The sequence below is a fragment of the Macrotis lagotis genome, chromosome 6 (genome assembly GCF_037893015.1).
Source record: "Macrotis lagotis isolate mMagLag1 chromosome 6, bilby.v1.9.chrom.fasta, whole genome shotgun sequence".
Taxonomy (NCBI): domain Eukaryota; kingdom Metazoa; phylum Chordata; class Mammalia; order Peramelemorphia; family Peramelidae; genus Macrotis; species Macrotis lagotis.
Genome location: NC_133663.1, coordinates 44102561 through 44125893, shown reverse-complemented (window position 1 = coordinate 44125893; position 23333 = coordinate 44102561). Strand labels below are relative to the sequence as shown.

The 23333-nt window shown below is 38.8% G+C and overlaps 1 protein-coding gene and 1 non-coding gene across 7 annotated transcripts in view; both read left to right on the top strand.

Moving 5' to 3' along the window:
- MCF2L2 (MCF.2 cell line derived transforming sequence-like 2) overlaps window positions 1-23333 on the top strand; it is a 377565-nt gene that overhangs the window by 107973 nt on the left and 246259 nt on the right. For all 6 annotated transcript variants that reach the window (XM_074191036.1, XM_074191033.1, XM_074191034.1 and 3 more), the window contains exons 2-3: window positions 5389-5472; window positions 23049-23163. In XM_074191036.1, coding sequence (XP_074047137.1) covers window positions 5397-5472; window positions 23049-23163 — 191 coding nt within the window. In that variant the 5' untranslated portion in view covers window positions 5389-5396. The remainder of the gene's footprint in view (window positions 1-5388; window positions 5473-23048; window positions 23164-23333) is intronic.
- LOC141492418 (U6atac minor spliceosomal RNA) lies at window positions 13654-13778 on the top strand. Its single transcript, XR_012469894.1, has one exon. It is a non-coding gene; the product is annotated as a U6atac minor spliceosomal RNA (small nuclear RNA).

Genomic DNA, 23333 nt, shown 5'->3' with positions numbered 1-23333 from the left:
TTCTTAATTATAGGACCAGTGTTCCATTCACTATGGCATCGCTTAGCTGCCACCAATATCCTATGTGTGGTGCTTCTTCCCTCCATTTAGAATGTAAGCTCCTAGAGGGCTAGGAATTATGTTTGTTTTAAAATTAATACCCTCAATTCTTGGCACATACAGATCATTTCACTTATTTATTCATGCATTCTTTCATTTATCCATTTTTCATTTCAGTAAATTAGACTCTGAAAGAAAATCATTGTTAAGTATCCGCCCTTTCTCTCAGAACTCCCTCCAACAATACACCTCACAATTTATCTATAATGTATAGATTTAGGGAGCTTGGGGAGGTGAATTTTACTCCTCCCCCCAAGGCCACATAGATAGCAAGTATCAAAGGTAGAATTTGAACCCAAGTCTTCCAGACTCTCACTCCAACATTTTTGTTATACCTCACTACCTTTTCCTTGAATATAACAGATGCTTAATTAATATTTGTAGAGTTCTTTGAAATAATAAAATTAATTTCCAAAGAGGCCTCACCAAACATAATAGAGATCCTATGACCCTCAGAGCTGGAGGATGCATCTTCCTAGACAGGAGCATGAGTCGACAGCTGGTAGCTCCTTTTTCTTTCTCTCTTCTCAAATTCCAGACTGCTCAATTCAAATGTCATTAATGCTTCCATTGATGGAGTCCCTGGAGATCAATTTCTTAAAGGGATACTAAAATAACAGAAAATCCATCTGGCAGTCAATAAACTCAAGTCTGACAAAAGCTTATGTAGGCTGCCACTGATAAATGCACCTGAGGCCTTGGGTCTCTCTGGCTGCCAAAAGGCTGGATTGTAAATGAGCTAATTAGCTCATTATCAGAGACCCTGGCTTCATCGTGATCCCTCCTTTTGGTTTAGCTGAATTCTGGACCAGCCTGGAAGCCTTAAAGTCTGGCCACATGTTTTGCAAGTGCATAAGAACTTTGGTTTATGGCTCAATTAATATATTTTTGATTTTATTTTAAAATAGTTTTTGTCTTATGATGGTACTTGGGCATTTATAAAAGTATTGTGTCTCTAGCTGTTTTATCAGTAGGGCACATGTAGAAGCAGCTGCCAGAGCAATGATAGCTGTAAACAACTGTGTCTCCAGCATGTCTTGGACAAAGACTAGCAGGTTGTTGGAGGCTCAACTTTAATGTCTGGGAGTGGTCAACAGAGGCACATAGAAATTAGATCAAAATGAAAGTATTGTCCCCCTCCCAAATTTCCCTAGAACATTTTGTCCAGATCTCACCTTTGTTTTCATCATCCCCCCACCCCCAACCTGTTATCGCTCTTGAACTTGTAGGATCACATATTTAGATCTGTAAGGGACCTGAGAAGTCATTTAATCCAATCTGCTCATTTAAAAGATGAAATCAGCCGAGGCCTGGATGGTGAATTAACTCATTCCAGGTCCCAGAGGTATGCAGCTGAGTTCAGATTCAAATCTAAATTCCCTCTGCCAAATCAGTACTTCCTTGACCCCCAGGGTCAGAGCCACTAGGATCAGAGGTGGGATTTGAACTCACATTCTTCTGTTTCTAAGCTGTCTCTTAGAATCTTTCTGAGACATTGCTTCTCTCTCTTTCACATGTGGTTTTTTAGTCATGTTCAACTCTTTGTCACCCACACCATACTGTTCATGAGGTTTTCTTGGCAAAGTCTTTGGAGGAGTTTGCCTTTTTTTTCCTCCAGTGGATTAAGGCAAACGGAGGGTAGGTGACTCTTCCAGGGTCATACTGTTGAGTGTTTATGGCCATATTTCAGTTCAGATATTCCTGACTCCAGGCCCAGCACTTCTGTCTACTCTTTATCTTTTGCATAGTAGGTGTTGATTTGCTAAATAAATTGGGAGATAAAAGGAGAAACTTATTGTCCTCCCTGCTGTCCCTCTTTCACTACACTATTAAAATGACAGAGAAAGACCCCTTGTTTTTGAGGTGTTCCAATCTTTTCTTAGAAATCACCCCTTTCTAGAGAGAACAGGGTGGGACAAAGATTACTTTTTTTTGGCAACATTCTGGTTTCCCTTTAGGATGAATAACTAACAGGCTTGATTAGTGAGATCTGTGGGGGAATCAAACTGTCTAGACCTCCCAGCTGTTTCTCATTAGGGGATACAGATCTCATTTGGCTCTGCATTTTGTTTCCAGCCTGAATGAAAATGAGGTGACTTCATTCTTCCTGTGACCCATCACTCACATGGGAATGGAAAGGGCAAAACATGGGCATGTAGCTTCCTGAGATGGTGATGGACTCTTGGTCCCAGGTCATCTTACTTCTTAAATCAAAGAAGAAAAATATCTACACTATCCAGTTATCAAGGGCGCTCTGTAGCCAAGAGACTTCTTCAATATCTAACTCAAGAAAAAAACTGTTTAGAGAAAATTGGGTCAAGGCTCTGAATGAGCCTTTCATCTTCCATCAATTAATTAGCATTTAAAAAGTCCTTGTTTCTTGCCAGGTACCCTGCTAAACACTAGAAGAGAAAGACAAAACCAAAAACAGTCTCTGATTTCAAGGCACATATGTTGGTGGGGGTGGGAGAGAACAAAATATTAGTAAGGGTAGTGGGGGTGGTATTAATCCATTGAGTCTCCTTAATGAATTTGATAAAATCATAGGATATTTAAAGTGAAGTTAAAATAGATAATGAGAACTAAGGTTCTTCAAGTTCTGAGTGACCCATCTGTTTAAAGAGTCAGGAAACTGGCAGAATGACCAAGACCATTCCTTTTTCCACCTACTCACTGATAAGGTAGAATGAGGATAAGAGAATTTAAAAATGAAGGAACTGGGCCTATGAGCAACCAAGTTTCAGTAACAGTTGAGGAAAAAAGCAGGAAGTACCTGAAGAATCCAGCTCTTAACCTCTTTGGACAGTGCAGCAAGAGGGAGAAGGGGGAATTTCTTTCTCCACCCAGGCCTCTTGGCTGTTACCCCTTCTAGCAGAAGCACCTGGCAGTATTCAGGTGAGTGGGGTCCAGTTGTGGAGTCAAGCCAGACAGAAGAGCTGAGAGCCCCAGCAGGTCTGCCTGTGGGGGCCTCAAGAGCAGGGACTTTGTATCCCTCACACAAAGACTGCCCAGGGTTGAAATCCTATTAGAGATATGACAAACCCCCAATGCTAAGACCATTTCTCAACTTAAGAGTTTGGACTTTGGTCCTTAAAAATGAGTAAAAGTAGCCCAGGCTGGGATGTCAACCGATTCTAACCTCTGTGTGTCCTTCTCTACTTATCAACTCTGTGACCACTCTTCCTGTAGCTCTTATATTTATGGAAGAGTACCCTCCTCAAATCTAAGGAGGAAATATTTTATTGTCCCTTTTCTTACCATGCAGTTCTGATAAATACCTTTACTTTGAGCTAATTGTGTCCTTTAGTTGATTAGTTGAGGTAATACCCTGGTGGGGGCTTGTGAGGTACAATTTTAGGAGTTCATTTGTACAGTGTACCTTTAATAGGGGCATTCATCCCTTAAAGCACTTTACTTTAGAATCTGAATGGGGCGGTGGAGAATAATGAAGTACAAAACATAAAATAATTACAAGTAATTGGAGAGATGCTAGTAACCAGGGGATCAGGAAAAGCTTCTCACTTGTGGTGGTATTTAGTTTGCTCCATGAAAGGAACCCAGGGATTCTGAGCACAGGTCTTCTGTAGGGGAGGACACTCAGGCAATCCTTCAAGGGTGGTAGTGATTCTAAGAAGGATTGAAAAAAGGGAGAGCATTTCAGATATGAGGGCAACAGTCCTTGTCAAGCACACAGTTGGATGATAAAATGTCACAAATGGGAAAAAGCAAGCAGATCATGGTTGGATTATAGAGTACATGATGGGGAGTCAGTGAACTCAGTCTGGAAAGATGACTAGAGCTACTCCATAGTAGTAGTAGTAGTAGTGGGATTTTTTTTTTAGGTAGTAGTGGGATTTTAATCTGGGTCTTCCTGGCCCTGAACCCAACTTTCTGTCCATTCCTCTGCATTGTCTCTTGTGTATGTCAAACAGAGGGGTTTGAATTTTATTCCAGGGACTACAAGGACTGATAAAAGCTTCTTGAGCAGGGATGAGGTTCTGGAGGAAGATGTGATAGCATAAGATGGCACCACCTGGTTTTAATTTTCTATATTGGTGATATGTCAACCCAATACTCTGAGGCAGGAAAGAGATGATAAAATATGGGAGACATGGGTCCTGAACAGAAAGTATTACTGCATTGAAGGCTGTATTTCCTTCCTTGTGAAGACTACTAACAAGAGACATTTCTGTTTTCTATGGTATTGTCTTTCTTCTACATGTGGTTCATCCAACCCAAATTATGCTACATTCCAGGTATATTTTCAGGTATATAGCCTCTCCCATAAGTGATCATAAAAATTATAAACTTCATAGAAAGGACCTAGACTAACACCTTTAATTTGTAAATGAGGAAAATGAGTCCCAGAGTAGTAAAGCCAAGGATGTTACCAGAAAAACAAAACCAAACCTTTTTAGTGGAATAGAAAGAATGAAAATGATTGTGAGTACCTTTTTTGTTTGTTTTTTGCAAAGCAATGGGGTTAAGTGACTTGCCCGAGGTCACATAGCTAGGTAATTATAAGTGTCTGAGGCCAGATTTGAACTCAGGTTGTCCTGGCTCCAGGGCCTGGTACTCTATCCACTGTGCCAACTAGCTGCCCCAAGAATGAAAATGATTTTAAGAAGATTCCAACTCAAATACTGTGAAATTATGACAAAATCTAACCCAGAAGAAGAGATTTGAGAATGGTTTTCTTTCCTTCTTTTGTAAAGGTGGGGGGTAATGAAATGGAACATTGAATACAGTAACACTTGGCTAATGTGTTAGTTTTGTAAAACTTTTTTTCTTTTAATTTGTATTGTAAGGGATGACTTTTTGAGAAGAAGGATGTATTGGGAAATGGAAGTGACAAATGCAAAAAAATGTAAATAAAAAATGTAAATTTTAAAAAGAACTCTAATCAAATCTGGTCTCAGACAATTTTTAGCTGTGTGACCCTGGGCAAGTCATTTAACCTGGGTTGCCTCAGTTTCCCATCTGTAAAATGATTTGAAGAAGGAAAATGGTAAGTATCTTTGCCAAGAAAAACTCAAATGATTCACAGCCAGACATGATTCAACAGCCATCACAACAATAACAAAGCAATAGATAAGAAACTGAAGGCAAGATTTTCTTCCAGCCTCTTTGAACTTCTATATTATCAGAAGAATCATGTGATAATAGTAGACTCTATAACAAATTCTGAATAGTTTTCCAAGTACAACATTCATCCTTTATTTCCATTTCTGGGAGAATGTGGAAGATTTCACTCACCCCGGGGGTTTTCTGTCTCTTTCACTTCTGCAGATGAAATCATGCAACAGGAAATCCGGCCCCTTGCGGCAGTGGATATCATAGAACAACTCCACAGACAATTCGCCATCCTATCAGGTAAGAGTGGGGTTCGTCATTTAAACAGGCTAGGGAACTCCTTGATAAGCATCATATTTACTGTTCCAAATACTTTCAGTCCAAGCCAGGATAGGTATGTGCCATTGTCCATCCAAGTTGGGGAGTGGAAGATGTGTTTCAAATAAATGGGTTCAACCAGCAGTATGCTGGTAAAAAATTTTTTTAGAAAGATTTTATTTATTTTGAGTTTTATAATTTTTTTCCCCATTCTTGCTTCCCTTCTCCACCCCACCCCCACAGAAGGCAGTCTGTTAGTCTTTACATTGTTTCCATGGTATACATTGATTTCAGTTGAATGTGATGACAGAGAAATCATATCCTTAAGGAAGAAAAATAAAGTATGAGGTAGTAAAATTACATAACAAGATAACAGGTTTTTTTCCTGATTTGAAGGTAATAGTCTTTGGTCTTTGTTCAAAGTCCATAATTCTTTCTCTGGATACAGACAGTATTTTCCATTGCAGATAGCCCAAATTTGTCCCTGATTGTTGCACTGATGGAATGAGCAAGTCCATCAAGGTTGATCATCACCCCCATGTTGCTGTTAGGGTGTATAGTGTTTTTCTGGTTCTGCTCATCTCCCTCAGCATCAGTTCATGCAGATCCTTACAGGCTTCCCTCAATTCTCATCCCTCCTAGTTTCTAATAGAGCAATAATGTTCTATGACATACATATACCACAGTTTGTCAATTGACGGACATTCACTTAATTTCCAATTTTTTGCCACCACAAACAGGGCTACTATAAATAATTTTTGTACAAGTGATGTTTTTACCCTTTTTCATAATCTCTTCAGGGTATAGACCCAGTAGTGGGTATTGCTGGATCAAAGAGTATGCACATTTCTGTTGTACTTTGGGCATAATCCCAAATTGCTCTCCAGAAAGGTTGAATGAGTTCACAACAATGTATTACTGTCCCATATTTCCCACATCCCTTCAAACATTGATCATTGTCCTTTCTGATCATATTGGCCATTCTGAGAGGTTTGAAGTGGTACCTCAGAGATGCTTTAATTTATATTTCTCTAATAGGTAAAGATTTAGAACAATTTTTCATATGACTATGGATTACTTTGATTTCCTCATCTGTAAATTACCTTTGCATATCCTTTGACCATTTGTCAATTGGGGAATGGCTTGTTTTTTTGAGAACTTGATTCAGTTCTCTGTATATTTTAGAAATGAGTCCTTTGGGGGTGGCTGGGTGGCATAGTGGATAAAGCACGGGCCCTGGAGTCAGGAGTACCAGGGTTCAAATCCGACCTCAGACACTTAATAATCACCTAGCTGTGTGGCCTTGGGCAAGCCACTTAACCCCACTGCCTTGCAAAACTAAAAACAAACAAACAAAAAAACCCCCAATACTGCTATATCACTGTTGCTGTATATAATGTTCTCTTGGTTCTGCTCATTTTGCTCTTCCTTATTTTGTGAAGGTCTTTCCATGCTTTTATAAAATCATTGAGCTCATTATGTCTTATAACAGAGTAATATTCCATCATGAACATATACCACATTTGACAGGCACAGGTCTTGTTTTTTCAGAGAAAATGAAACTATCTAAATTCTCTCTTGAGAAAATAAAATTAAACAATATGAGTCAAAGAGGTTTGGCCAGTGGAGACAGAGATTTTTATTTTTTAAAAAGTTTTCTTGATGTCTTTTTTTTTTTTTTTAGGTTTTTGCAAGGCAGTGGGGTTAAGTGGCTTGCCCAAGGCCACACAGCTAGGTGATTATTAAGTGTCTGAGGTCGGATTTGAACCCAGGTACTCCTGACTCCAGGGCCGGTGCTCTATCCACTGTGCCACCTAGCTGCCCCTGTCTTTTGTTTTTAAATGCTATGTTTTTATATTTCTCAATATGTACTACACTCTTATTCCTAAATGGACTTGCATCGTAAAAAAAATAGTGGTTGAGCAAAACCAATTGACAAGAGTTTCATTTCTGTGAGTATATTCCATATCCATAGTTCCCTCAGTACCCTACCAAAAAGAGGAAATAAGTTTCATCATCTTTTTTCCTAGGATCAAGACTGGTCTGGAGAATCATATTGATTCAACTCCTTTAGTGTTCTTTTAATTCACACTGTTGTGATTATTATTTACAGTGTTCTCTTAGTTCTGCTTCTCACTCTTTATCATTTCTATGTCTTCCCTTGTTTCTCTTCATTCCTCATATTTGTTATTACTGTTAATACATTCCATTTCCTTCATAGGCCGTGGGTTGTTCCACCATTCCCCAATCCATGGGCATGTATTTTGTTTTAAGTACTTTGCTGCCCTTAAAGATACTATTATAAATTTAACAATCCTGTACCAACACATAGTGGCATTTCCTCTGTAGGTTTGGATCTTTTTTTTTTTTTAAGTTAACGCCTTAGGAGAGTTGCAGGGGTCACTGTGAATTAACACCCAACTAGTATGGGTCAGGGGCAGGACTTGAGACTAGTCATAGGATCGTAGACCCTAGTTTGGGCAGGCACCTTAGAGATCATGAAGTCTAAACTCTTTTTTTAACAGATGAGGAAACTGAGGCAAAGAAAAGTTATATGGTGTTCTTGACTCCAGGGATGGCTTTTTTTTTTTTTTAACAATTATAGCCCTTCCCCATTCTCTCTGCAGGTTTTTTAGGACTCAAGGGGGGCGGGTCTCATTTTATAATTAGGGGCATAATGGATCAGGGAGTGGGAATTACCTTTTCTTTGGCTATCCTTTCTTGACTGATTTGAGCAAGGAAACTAACAGTCCTTTAGTAGAAGATGACTTCACAGCCCCCCAAGAGAGTCCTCTGTGAGCCTGGGGAAAGTCAGAGAGCAGAGATATTAGCAAGCTGTGCAACAGAAGGTGGAGAATTTTGGATTTTTTTTTAAAACCCAGGCAAAACTAGACAATGAGGTCATGGCTCCCTTCTCTGCCATGTGTGGTTTTGGTGTCTGCCAGCAAAAAACTGGGAAGCAGGATGGGGCTCTGGGTGCTCGCTGGAGGTGAAGGATGTTTGGAGTCAGAAGATGTGGACTTAAATTCTACTTCTGATGCTTATTAATGCTTATTATCATGGTTTTGATGACCTTTAAGGTCTCTGCTGGCAATATATCAGAGTTCCAGGATCTTTTCAGGATTTCTGAGTTAGCCAAAGTCACCTGCCTGGGAATGGCAGGAAGCAGTGGTTCTTGGTAGGAACCCAAACAGCTAGGGAGGCAAGGAGAATTCCTATGGTACTTGGGCAGGAGTTGCCCTTGACGTTTACATTCATGACCAGACCACATGCTCAGTCCTGATTATGTCTGTCTTCAGTGCCTGCTTCCCTATGGAGATGGTCTATCATCCTATGGCATATATCAGTAGAAAAGAAGGTTAAGTTATGGGTTGGTTTTTGGGTCATAGATTTAGAGCAGAAAAGGATATTAGAGCTATTCTAGTCCAACACCCCCCCCCCCCCCATTTTATAGAATAGAGACTGAGACCCAGGCAGATTAAGTGACTTTCCTAGGATCACACAGTTAATAAGGGTCCGGGGGGGTCCATCATTGTCTCTATCCACTGGACCTTCTGAGGGATGCATTGATAACTATGACTCACTAGATATGTAAAGATAGATCTCTGGTATAATGGGTAGATTCTCTGGAGGATTTGTGGAGGAGAGAAAGCAGGCATAGGATTTAATCTGGACCAGGAGGACAATGCCTGCATTGAAGAACTTATATTCAAATCTTTGGCTGAAGTCATAGGAACTTTTTAAATCATGGAATTAGATGGTAATTACTAGGCAACTAGGTTCAAGCAATTTTAGCTCCTTTTAAAACTTTCACATAGAATTTTTTTTTTTTAGGTTTTTGCAAGGCAAACGGGGTTAAGTGGCTTGCCCAAGGCCACACAGCTAGGTAATTATTAAGTGTCTGAGACCAGATTTGAACCCAGGTACTCCTGACTCCAGGGAATTTCTAATTTGGAAGAATTCTAGTCCAAATTATATTTGAACAAAAATCACATGTGTATCCCCAAGCTTGTGGTTATTTAGCCTTTGCTTACAGGCCCCCCCCCCCCAGAAGGGGAATCGATTTCTTAAGGAAGCCCTATTTCTGGCTATTGGTTAAGAAGTTTTCCCAAACATCAAACCTAAAGGTGCCTCTCAGGAACATTCCTCCACTCCCCACCCTTACCTCCATTGCTCCTAGGTCTGTTCCCTGGGGTCACGCAGAACAACTCTGTTATTCCATTCTCCTCATTCTATCTCTTTAAATATTTGAAGACAGTTATTGAGATTCTCCCCAAGACTCTGTCTTCTCCAGGTGAAATATTCCCAGTTTCTTCACTCAGTCCTCATATAGAACTGTCTTTAATAATAAGTGTGGGGACAACTATGTTTGTGTCTGTATGTGTGTGTATGTATCTCTGTAGGTTTATCATTATCCCAGGTACATAGGTAGGCACTTAAATGTTTGTTGAAATTGAAGCTTTGCAGTCTAAGACACTGTTTTTTCTCAAAGGAATTGTTATCTAGCCATGTTTTCCCCATTTCTAACTTGTGAAATTTACTCAAGTATAAGACTCAAGTATAAGATTTTACATTTATCCCTATTTAAATTTATTCATTCATTAATTTCACAAGCATTTACTAATTTTTAAAATGAATTTATTCACCATTTCTGGAAAAAAAGACTTGATTCCAAAGTCATTCATAGTCATACTACTACCTTGTAGTCACTTCTATTTCATGAGAGGAATGCAAAATAACTTGAAGGTGTTAATTCCAACATTTCAATAACTCTATGAACTGTTCAAAATGATCTTCCCCCTATCACAAGGTAACAAAATAACTTGCTTGCAGTTCCTAGTAAGGAGATGGAAGGACTAGTATTATACAACCCAGGAACCACCTCATTTGTTTGGGCTCTCTTGGTAAAATGGATGTGTTCACAGCTGAAAGATCTACAGTCAGTTTCACTATGGTCATGACAAGGATTTTATCTGAAAAGTCAGGGTAATTTGATGACCTGGGATCTGGGATGAGCTCAGATTCTTGTAAGGAGCCCAAGAATAATAAAAAAAATAACCTAGGATTGATTAGATAGACTATATAGAGTTCTCTACTTGGAATCAGGAAGGGCTGAGTTCAAGACCCACTTCTGATGCTACTTCTGTGACCATGGGTAAGTCATAACTAATGGAGTCAGGAAGAACTTGTTTAAGTCTTGCCTCTGACATATACTGACTGGATGACTCTGAGCAAGACATTTAATCTCTCATTGCTTCCAGGTGACTTTCTAAGATGTAAAATTGTAGAACAAGCTACATCGGCCTTGATGGAAAGAGTTTTCTTATTGGGAGTTCTTTCTAACAGTAAAATGAAAAGTTTGGACTCCAAATAAAAATGAATAGAACCATTGATGCTTTTTAATCAAAGCATAATTTCAGGGTTGAAGGTACATTGTGGATTAAAAAAAGTATTGAACTCGGAGTTAGGAAGGAGTTGTGTTTGAATCTCAGGTGATATGACCATGGACAAGACCCTAAATCTCTTTCAATCTCATTTTTTATCCACAATATGGGCATAATAATACTCAAATCACCTCTCTACCAGTTTGTGGTTAAGATCAAAGGATAGGGACAGCTAGGTGGTGCAGTGGATAAAGCACCGGCCCTGGAATCAGGAGTACCTGGGTTCAAATCCGGTCTCAGACACTTAATAATTACCTAGCCGTGTGGCCTTGGGCAAGCCACTTAACCCCATTTGCCTTGCAAAAAAAGATCAAAGGATATCATTAATGGAAACATGTTGCAAACTTTAAGGCATTATAAGCATGCCAGTAATTATTGTTATTATTACTATTACTACCACTTACCACTACTACTACTGTTAGTACTACTATAATGCTACAACTACCATTACCACTACTACCACAACTACTACCACCACTACCACCACCACTACTACAACCAATACTACTACTACTACTACTACTAGTACTACTTCTATAACCAACATTGCTATCACTTTATATAAGCACTTTTCTCTCAAGAAGCTTTCCTCCCAGAAGCAAGAGAGTAATTAGGATAGCCCTTATGTTGCTCCCCAATGGACAGCTGAATTCTAATTCCTTCCCTTCTAGTGTTTAACTCACAAGGAGTTATGTTGAGATGCATTTTCTGTTCCTTGGCAAGATACACTACCATTCCCCACCCCACCCCCAACTTACTCTGGCATATGACTACTTTTTTAAAACTTGGGAAAGGAAATGATTACATTGATATAATGTAAACCTCTTAAGGGAAGTAACCTCTCTTTCTTTTTGTTTTTGCATGTATTCTTTCTTCCTCTTACACACAGCCCAATGTTGTATTACAATGTTCTGTACTTAAATATTTCTTGGGTGGTCAAGTTAAATCTTTTTGAGACTGAAAGTTCTTGGGGAGGGCAGATTCTAAGTGGTCCCACTGAAGCTAGGCTAGGACTCTGTCTTAACCTTATCAGTAGTTACTCCTGGGATATCTTGTGGTTTTCAGTGAATATGTTTTTAAATTATTGGCTAACTATTCACAGGAACAAGAGTGTTGGCAGGAAAAATTCACTGACAGAGGACCATGAATTTAGAACCCGATGGACCAGATGGTCCAATGCAGTCATTTTTTTAGATGAGAAAACAGAGGTCTAGAGAGGAGCCCAAGCTCACATAGGTAACAAGGCAGGATTTGAACTCAGGCTTTATGACTCCAGATGGTATATCTTCCCTACAGCTAATACTTTACATACCATTTACTCTTCAAAACAACTTCATTTTATAGATGACTGGGGGAGTTCACTGACTTTCCCAGGGTTCCAGAGCTAAAAAATGAGGGCCCTCTTGGCATTCTGTCCAGCCCCCTTTGCTTATGCCAGTGAACAGAACTTTTCTGGGTGCTCGGCTCAGAGAGAAGAGTGCCACCTGCTGTCCGGCCAAGACTACACAGTCTCAATGAAGCCGGGCTTCCCTCCATGCCATTCTATCCAACTCAACAAATTTCCTAAGGATCTACTGTATATAAGACCAAACAACTGATATAGACTCTAAGGGATACAGTGATAAACAAGATACCCATAACCCTGCCCTTCCAGAACTAGAGTCTGGTAGGGCTCTAGGGCCACTGTGGTGGCTAGGGGTAAAAGGTATTTCTTAGCTTTACAGGTCAGTTCAACCACAAGAACCTCCACCCTGGCAAAAGTCAAGGACCATTCATTGCCTCAGTTTCTTCATCTGTACAATCTAGATAAAATCCTGATCCATAGAAGGAGTTGGACTTAATATCCCCTAAGATCCCCTTTTCAAAATGCCACTTCCCCTCATAATAGGACCCTGATGAGGTCATTTAACTTCTATCTGAACCCTTATCTGAAAAATGTTGAAGCTGGTCCAGATGCCCCCTAAGATTCCTTCTAGATCCAGACTTGGGATCCTGAGTATTCATGGGATTTCAGAGAATCATGGAATCTCAGAATTGGAAGGGAACTCCTAAGTAACTTCATCCAGTTTTTTTTTTTTCTGGCTAATAATCCTCTGCAATATGCCCAAAAAGGGGCTCATCCAGCATTCACTTGAATACTTGTGTTGAGGGAGAATATGCTGCCTCCCTGCTTCCAGGTATCCCTCTTTACCATGGCAGAATCCTGATTTTGGGGATGTTTCTCCCTGCGTTTAATTGAGCTCTGCCTGTCTGTGATCTCTGCCCATCTGTGGCTTGCATTTACCAAGGCTTTTGGTCAAAGCATGTTCTCACTTCATCAATTAATTTTGGAAAGGGAAATGAACACAAAACCTGAGTTATGAATTTTCTCATTAAGCTTCTCGTTATCAAATGTTAGCTTACCAGCATGACATAGTGGCCGGGGCCTGAGGTGAGTTAGTGGATAGAAAGGCCTGGGTACAGATCCTATCTCAGATACTTAACTAGTTGCATGATCCTGAGCAAATTATTTTACCTCTCTGGGCCTCAGTTTCCTCTTCAATAAAAGGAGATGGTTGAATTCAATAACCGTTGGGGTCTTTTCGAGCTTCCAATCTATGATTGATGAGTTATGAGTTAAAATAGTGAGTCCTCCATTACTGTAGGTATTCAAACAGGGGTTGGACAACTTCTCATTGGAAATGTGATAAGAGATTTTTGCTTTAAGAAGGGGCTACATGTGTGGTTTGAAAGGTGAGAAGATTAGCACTCCCCTTGATATTAATGGAAGAGGTCCTAGTGGCCTTTACAATACATACATGCTTAAGGCATTACAACCTACTATTTGGTATCTAACCATGTTTTGGGGACAACTAGATGGCCCAGTGGATAGAGCACTGGCCCTGGAGTCAGGAGGACCTGAGTTCAGACACTTAATAATTGCCTAGCTGTGTGGCCTAATGCCTTAAATAAATAAAAAAATTAAAAATTAAAAAAGAAGGGGCTGAATTCACTAACTTCTGAGGACCTTCTGTCCCTTGATTTGATCTATCCTCAATGAGAAACAGTCTAATTTGGCCTGCATTTAGACTTTGGAGGATTATGCAGTTTCAACTTCTAAAAAATTTCTCAGATATCACTTTTCCCTTTACATATTGCTCTATGATGTGAATTATAGAAACTCTCCATGCTCCCAATACTTCATTATTAAGTTTTGTAAATGGAGAACAGAGATTTAAAACTGGAAAGGGTTTCAATGGCCCTCTGGACCAAGCATTACCTTAGCCCCCACCACACCCAGAAATATCCTCTACAATATTAATAAAGCTCAATTTATGGGAACACTAGTTAACTTAAGACCTCATACCTTTCTTATACATTCACTTTTTGACTTATACATTCAGTTATATATTCACATTTGACAATATTGCTTGAATCTGGGCCTCCATTGAAATCTAAACAGACCTTCAAAGCCATTGTTGTTGACTGATTTCAATGCCATTGAGCAATGGGAAATCAAAGACAAAATGAAGCAGTCCCTGCCCTCCAGGAGATTACTTTCTGTTGGGAGAAACACCACAGACATATCTAGCAGTGGGCAAACAGCATTATCCAGGACTTGGATAAAGTCGGGGTGTGGTGCTCTCTTCTATGACAGTCCATGTAATTTGCTAATGAGCCTTTCTCCCAATAAATCCACAAGCATTCATATAGCCTCTAGCATAATGTGTGGTACATAGGAAGCAAATGCTGATTGGCTTATTGAACCGAAAATGAGAAGTGAAAAGCAACAGAGAACATCTACTGACTCTGATTCTAAGCACTTAACCTCTCAGTATCAGCAACTTCTGAAGACTCTAAGTTGTAGGACTGGTGCCAATATAAACTGATAGAAGGAATTTTCCTTACTGGGAGCTCCCAGAATCAGTGAAATCATAGTTCCACGCCCACCCCCCAAATAGAACCTTCTAGGTGGCTAGAATGACTTGTGCTGGAAAAGTGAGAAGATGGGGAAGAGCAAACAGACCAGCTGGCCTCAAATGGAAGGTTAGGAAAGGTGAATCAGGAAAGATATGACAAGGATTGTCATATCCAGATTGTGTATAAAAGACTTGAATGTCAGCACAAGACAGAATGGGAATGAAATTGGAAACCGAGAAACAAATAGGAGATTATTGAAGTAATCCAGGTTTGAGGTCATAGGATCAAGATCTGGAAGGGTCCATAGAGATCATCAAATTCATAGATTTAGAACCAGAAGGGATTTTGAAGATCATTTAGCTCAAACCCCTTACTTTACAGACAAGGAAACTGAGGTCCTGCAAAGTTACATAATGTACCTTACCTACAGGTATGCCTGTGATTTAACATAATTTTTTAACATTCTCAGCAATAATGACATTTATGCAAAAATTTATCTGAACTCCAGGGGAGAAAAAACCACTTCTATGAGGGAAGGATTATTGATATTATTATATATGAGGAAATTGAAGTTCAAAGAAATCACCTGATTTGTCTGTGGTCAGTCACCCAGCTAGTAGGTAGAAGAATTAAATCTGTATCCAGGTCTTCCTGACTCCAAACCCATTATACCATACTGCTTCACAAGTGATACAATTAATTATAACACTTTTTATTTCTGCCAGCTTCAAAGTGTGACCCATCACTCTGCCTATAAGAACATTAGTGATTTGGGTTGGAATGCCTACTCTGGATGGGGAACCACATGTACACAGGTACATGATGGTGTGTCATCCAACCCTGGTTATGTCTGATTAAAGGAGAACTGTTTGGCCCTGCCACTTCTAAAGGAAAAGCTTCTCTGACTCTGTAACGTGATCCCTGTTCTAGAGGTAGGGTTTTGTATTTCTGATGATGTTAGCTGGGCCTCAATGTTCTCCATGGTGAGGTAGGAACATGATATCTAGACATGGTGCCAATCTCCTCAGATCTGTAAACAAGAACAAGTCATTAGCATATCTATCAAGTCAGATTTTGACCATACTTCTTTTGATATCATGAATCATGTGTTGACTAGAATGAAGTTTTCCTGCCTTACAAATCATTAGTGCCAGAATGTCCCCATGGACATTTGCAGACCTAGACTCAAGCAATATTTTCTTTTTTAAAAATTGATATTTTATTTTACATGTTATGAAAGTTTTTCAGCATTCATATATGCATATTTTTAAGTTTCAAGTAGTATTTTTCAAATGCTGATAGTTAAGGTTAAAAAAGGCATCAAGTCTCACTTAAACTAATTATTCATCCTCAAAGAACCATAAATAAATTTATATAAATGAATTTGCTAATTGTTCTCCCTTTTGGTAGTCATTAACCTTCATTTGGTCTTGTATGCATTAGTGTCAAGCTATGATTGTAGAAGGGATGTTCATTCAGGCACCTTTTAACTCTTCTACCTTTTACCCCTTATTTTTGTTGGTTTGTTACTTTTAGGAGTTCAACCAAAGAGCAAATAGAGGAAATAAGAGAAATTAAAATGTATAACAGCTCAGGAAAAAAAAAAAAGATTTATGAGGAGAAGAAATTGGAAACTTAAAGTAAATTATTAGTTGAATTTGTGTATCTCGATCATTGCTCTTCATTATTAAAGGAAGCTGAGAGTGGGAAGTATTTCCTTTGTTGAAAATGTTCCGTATTGTACTAGAATCAGATGCAGATGGCTCAGTTTCTGGGGTTGCTATCAAGCTTAGCAGATTCATGACAGCTCCTGTGGGATCCCTGCCTCCTGCCAGACATCTGGGTCACGTAGAGCAACATTTTTACAAACTCTTGCTTCATTTGAATATACTGTCTTTCATACCTAATGCTTCTTCAGTAAAAATCATAATTAAAAGAGCTAGTATATATATAGTGCTGTAAGATTTATGAAGGACCCTTGTCTATAAAAAGCAAGGGAAGAAATTAGATCTTATGCCTGATAGTAAGTCCCTCAATCTTCCAGGCCCCCAGTTCCTTCCTCTGTAAGATGAGAACATTGGAACTGATATTTTCGAGGTTCCATTTAGCTCTACATCTGTGATCTGAGTTCTTGTGACCTAGCTTTAACCATATCATGACCAAAGAAGTTTGGCAGAGAATCCTTTACAATTTCTCATGCATTACCATTTTTTCTCACAAGATGGCATTAAATACTCTTTTGTCTCCAGGGGCAGACCAAGATCTTTGTGATAGTTCCCACCTTTGGAATAAATGTTCAACCTTTGGCTAATATTCACTTTTTTTTTATGTTTTTGCAAGGCAAATGGGGTTAAGTGGTTTGCCCAAGACCACACAGCTAGGTAATTATTAAGTGTCTGAGGACGTATTTGAACTCAGGTACTCCTAACTCCAGGGCCAGTGCTCTATCCACTGCACCACCTAGCTGCCCCTAATATTCACTTTTAAGGAAGGGATAATAAGCAAGTAAATATTCACTGTTCTGTGTAAATCTGAATATCCCAACATCTCAACCTTCTCATCAGATGTGAAGTTTAATTTGTAAAGTCACTTGTGAAGGTAAAAGTCTAATTACATTCCAGCTGTGTGCTTTCTGGGGTTTTAGTTACACTAAACATTAGCTGCAGGGTTAATGATAAAGGCAGAGAATCACATGAGTATTCCTTCCCTGAAGGTGTTCACATGGAGGCTGGATGACCATTGGTTGGAGGTATCAATGAGGACATTGTTGGTTAGGAAAATGGTTGAACTAGATGACCTAATTCTGATATTCCTTAGTGATGTCAAGCAATATGGGATTACTAACAAAATTTTTTAAAAAATATTACTAACATAAAAAAACACTTTCCATACAAAATATTGGGTGTGGTGGGGGGAAGAGAGCATAGGGGAAAGGAACAAGTATTTATTAAGCACAAAGTATTGTGTTAAAGGCTTTATAATATTCTCTTTTGACAATACAGAACAGAGATAGAAGGGAGCTCTGAGAGCATGGATCCCCAAATCTTAAAATTTTAGTGATCAAAAGGATCTCAGAAACCATCTTGTCTATCACATATTTCAGCAAGAATCCCCACTACAATATGATATGCCTGAAGACAACTCATTTACTGTCTGCTTAAAGATGTCCAGTGAAAAACTACCATTCACTTTCCCAAAGCATTCTAATCCATGCTGGGACAACTCTCATTGTCAGGAAGTTTTTGCTGACTGCATTTAGTACATGAACACATTGTGGACATTTAATACATATTTGCTGATTGACTCATTAAACCTAAATTGGCATCTTTTTAACTTCTAGTTTTGCCCTCTGAAACCAAAAGGAATAAAAAGAATCCTTCTTCCCAAAGTCAGCTCATCAAATACTGAAATCAGCTAATATGACTCCCCACTTCCCTCTCCAATCCCTGTCTTTTTCTTCTCCAGGCTAAATATGTTTGGTTTCTTCAAGCCTTAACTCAACGTACCTTGTAAATTGTGACAATATAGAATTAGCAACTAGGACCTAGATCCTGGCAACTCCAGGTGAGATCCGAATAGGGAGAAGAACATCCATTTCCTTCTTGGATGCTGTGTTTCCCTTATGGCAACCTAAAATTGAATGAGCTCTTTTGGATGCCATGTTGTATCTTCTCCCAGCCCATCATTTCATAGATGAGAAACCAAGCCCAGAGAAACTGACTTTTGCCCAAGGTTCAATAAATCAATGGCAGGAACTGGGATCCTAAAATTCAGCTTCTCTGTGATTTTTCTGTACTATGGAGCCTCCCATGGACTAACTGGAACCCTATTGTCTAAATTCAAACTTCTTGGAGGAATTGTAGATCTCATTCTAGCTGTGGAAAATCCGCAGAGGAAGAATCAAAGATAGAAACTAACAAATCTCTTCATCTAGTTTCCTTTGAAGACAAAAGGGAAAAAGTTACACAAGCCTAGACAAGAAGATAATTTCTTTTTGCATGACTAATATTTTTACATCTTAAAGGCAAATCCTAAATATTTTGCCACTGATCAAAATAGTTTCTAAAATGCTCTACATAATTTATTGTATTTGAGTCTCCCAGCAACCCTGGAAGGTGGGTACTATAAGTATTGTGAATTCCAAAATAATAGCCTGGACTGTTGTCTAGGTTGAAAAAAAGAGAGGTTAGAATTGCATCAATCTAACCTGCCTGAGGATGAATAACTCCTCTGTAATAATAATAATAATAATAATTACCTTTTTACTATTAGATTGTAAGTTTTTTTAGTTTTTCTTTTTTTTCTTTTTCTTTTTAGTTTTGTTGCAAGGCAATGGGGTTAAGTGGCTTGCCCAAGGCCACACAGTTAGGTAATTATTAAGTGTCTGAGGCTGTATTTGAACCCAGGTACTCCTGACTCCAGGACCGGTGCTCTATCCACTGCACCACCTAGCCACCCCAGATTGTAAGCTTCTTAAGGACATTTTTTTGCCTTTCTTCATATCCCCAGTGAACAAAATAGTGCCTGGCACAAGTTTATTAGTTGATTCACCCCTACTTTCTTTGGTGTAGGGGGGTTCCTGATGAGAGAATTTTTCTGAGTGTAGATTGACACCTGGTCTGAAATTTCTAGCAGACAGGTACATGGTACACTGAAGAGGTTGTTACTTACTTTGGGTCACTCAGCTGTGTCAGAAGTGGGACTTAAACTCAGTTCTTCCTGTATCTTACTACTTCTCAATCAATACAACCACCACTACAATTATAATAATAACAATAATAATGATGATGGTAGTAATAATAATAATAATAATAATAATAATAATAAATATTTATATAGAACTTTAATGTTTGTAAAGTACTTAAAAATACATTTAACACCATCTAAGGGCTTACTTACCCAATCCTCACCACTACCACCACTGGTTGGTCAGATTCCCAGAGGAACTTCCCAAAGGGTTCTTAGGGTCTAACCCTAGAGTTATCCTTTTAAACTTTCATTCTTGGGTCCCCACAGGTGTGCTTCCCCTCAATCATGTTCTGTAGCACAGGCATTTGTTCAAATGGTATTACAAAACATTTCACTAGAATATCTAGGTTATGCTCAACCAGAAATATACCTAAGAGTTCCAGAGGGGAGAAAAATGAGCACTCACTTTATTGTACAATGGGAATGAGGGACATGTGCAAAAACTATAATCTTGATTCCTCAACTGCATGACTTTTATCTTCACACAGAAGTGTCTGGTGGTCACTCTACTTTCATCATGAGATGAGAGTGAGGTCTTGGCTGGTGGGCTGGGTTGGATCACTCTGAGTTGGACCACTCTGTGGCTAGGCTGGCTTATCTAGATGAATGGCTAAATATAAGGTGTGAATGCAGTCTATTCTCTTTTTTTTTTTAGCATAGGTCTTGCTGACCTCTTTATAAGCAATTAAGACATTCAAGTCTCCCATCCTTCTTAGGGTGGGCAATGTTTATTTTGCATCTAAAAGGTTTCTCATTTAGCTTTACATCATTTATTCTCTCTAGACTTTGTTTTATTTGCTGAAGTTTCACTTGGGCCCCTGCCTTATACCAATATTATCTCATTTAATCTTCACACCAAGTTTATTAAATATTACAATCAATTTGTCACATATTTATTAAGTGCCTCTTCCATGCCACAAAGAAAGGAAAAGACAATCTTGACTCTCACAGTATAATGGGTATTATTGTACCTATTTTATAGGTAAGGGAAACTGAGAATCAGAGAGACAATATTATTTGCTCATGGTCACAACATCCAAATGTCAAGATCTGAAGTTGAGCTCAGGTTACTCCCAACTCCAACTTAAGAGCTGACTCATTCACCTTATTCATTCATTCTGAAAAAAAAAGTCCATTTCACTGAAAGTCTCCTCTTCTCACTTCTTCATCACTACAACGCCTTCCTCCACTATCTCCTTCATCTCCCTCCCAGGATTAGGTGGCCTTTCCCCTTGCCAAGACAGTGCATAAGAGATGCCATCCAGTCTCATCTTCTGCAGCAGATTATTCCCTTTATTATCTCTACTCTCACTCATATTCAGTCCTTCCGGGCCTATTGACTACTTCTTTGCTGTCTACAAACATGCCCATATTTCCCTGTCCTTAGAAAACCCTCACTGATGCTGCCATCATTACTAGCTATTATTGTCCCAGAACTCTCTTCCTTTATGGTCAAACTTAAGAAAGCTGTCCACAACTGGTACTTCCACCTCCAGTCCCTTCATTGTCTTCTAAGCCCTCTGCAATATAGCTTCTGCCCTCATCATTCAACTGAAGTTGCTGTCTCTGAAATTACCAATGATCTTTTAAAAAAAAATTTGTCTCCCCACCCCATAGAATCATTCCATCTAACAAATTATATTTTTAAAGAAAAAAAAAAAGAGGGAGAAGAGAAAAAAATCAGCAGAACATCCTAAAAGTCTAAAAGTAAATCTAATATTTCACTCTCTTGGACCTCTCATTTCTGAAGGGTGAGGAAAGGGGTGTCTTCTCAAATCTCTTCTTTGGGCTTATGCATGTAGTTTGTAATTTTTTAACATCTACTTGCTTATTTAAAATAAGTTTTTTTATGTATTCTGAGATTTTTTTAAATATCATCACAGCTATCTGCAATATCTCTCCCTTTTCCCTTCCCAGAGAGCCTTCCTATATATCAACAACATTCACTTATTATAATGGTTTTGTGATGATTTTCTTTTTTATTTAAATCACTGTAATCATTGTGTTTATTGTTTTCTTGACTCTACTTAGTAAGTTTTTTCCTTACTTCTCTGTATTATATCTGCTGTTTCTTATAGCCTTAGACACTTCACTGTGTGCCCCTATTATTTCCAGGATACCCTTCCTGATGTTGGCTGCTTTCTATCTTTCCAGTCTTCTTAGACTTTGGGACTTTTCACATACTCTGGTGTCTAGGAACACTGGCATCCTTACTCTCCCTTATTTGTGATATTCTATTTTCTGATTTCCTGCCGGTTCACTTGTAACAGTTTGTCTCCAACTCTTAGCTTCCCTTGAAAGAAGTCAAATTCTGCCCAGAGGGCAACAAAAATGTGTTTACCCTTTGATCCAGCAATACCACTACTGGGTCTATACCCTGAAGAGATGATGAAAAAGGGTGAAAAACATTACTTGTACAAAAATATTCATAATAGCCCTGTTTGTGGTGGCAAAGAATTGCAAATTAAGTAAATGTCCTTCAATTGGGGAAATGGCTTATTAAACTATGGTATATGTATGATGGAATACTATTGTTCTATTAGAAACCAGGAGGGATGGGAATTCAGAGAAGCCTGGAGGGATTTGCATGAACTGATGCTGAGTGAGATGAGCAGAACCAGAACACTGTCCACCCTAACAGCAACATGGGGGTGATGATCAGCCTTAATGGACTTGATCATTCCATCAGTGTAACAGTCAGGTACAATTTCGGGATATCTGCCATGGAGAATACCATCTGTATCCAGAGAAAGAATTATAGGCTTAGAACAAAGACCAAAGACTACCTTTAATTAAAAAAAAAAACCTGTGATCTTATTATGTAATTTTGCGATCTCTTATATTTATTTTTCCTCCTTAGGGATATGATTTCTCTCTCATCACATTCAACTTAGATCAATGTATTCCATGGAAATAATGTAAAGACTAACAGACTGCCTTCTGTGGTGGTGGTGGGGGAAGTAAGATTAGGGGGAAAATTGTAAAATTCAAAATAAATAAAATCTTTCTTTTATTAAAAAAAGAAGTCAAATTCTGCCTTTCACCTTTTCCACTTTGCCTCACTGCTAGTGCCTTCCCCTGAGATTATCTCTAATTTATCCTAATATGTCTTATATGTACATAGGTGTTTGTATTTAGCTCAGAAGACAATGAAAGGAATGGAAGTGGAAGTACCAATTGTAGATAACCTTCTTAAGTTTAACCATGAAAGGGAGGAGACTTCTAAGACCATACTAGTGATGATGGTAGAATCAGTGAAGGTTTTTTAAGGATAGGGAGATATGGGCTATTGTAGAGACAAAGAAGTAGTCAGGAGTATTTGTGAACTGCTGGAGGGGAGGAATATTTTTGCCTTTCTTTGTATCCCCAGTTAAATGCTTGTTGACCGACTTGATTACTTCATATTTCTTTGCAAAGCATGAAAATCCACAAAACATTTTAAATATCTTTTCTCTCTTGTTGCAGGAGGACGAGGGAAAGATGGCGCCCCAATCATAACCTTCCCTGAGTTTGCAGGCTTCAGTGAAATTCCTGATGAAGATTTCCTCAATGTCGTGACCTACTTGACCAGTATCCCTAGGTAAGCCAGGATGCTCTGGGCTGATTGATCCTTTGTTAGGTTCTTCCCCCTTGTATGTGTATTCTCTGGTTATGTATAAGGATAAAGATGGAATTTTTCTTCCACATCAGTACATTTCTCATGAATGCACTGATAATTTCAGTGAAAGAGATACAATCAGATCTTATGAG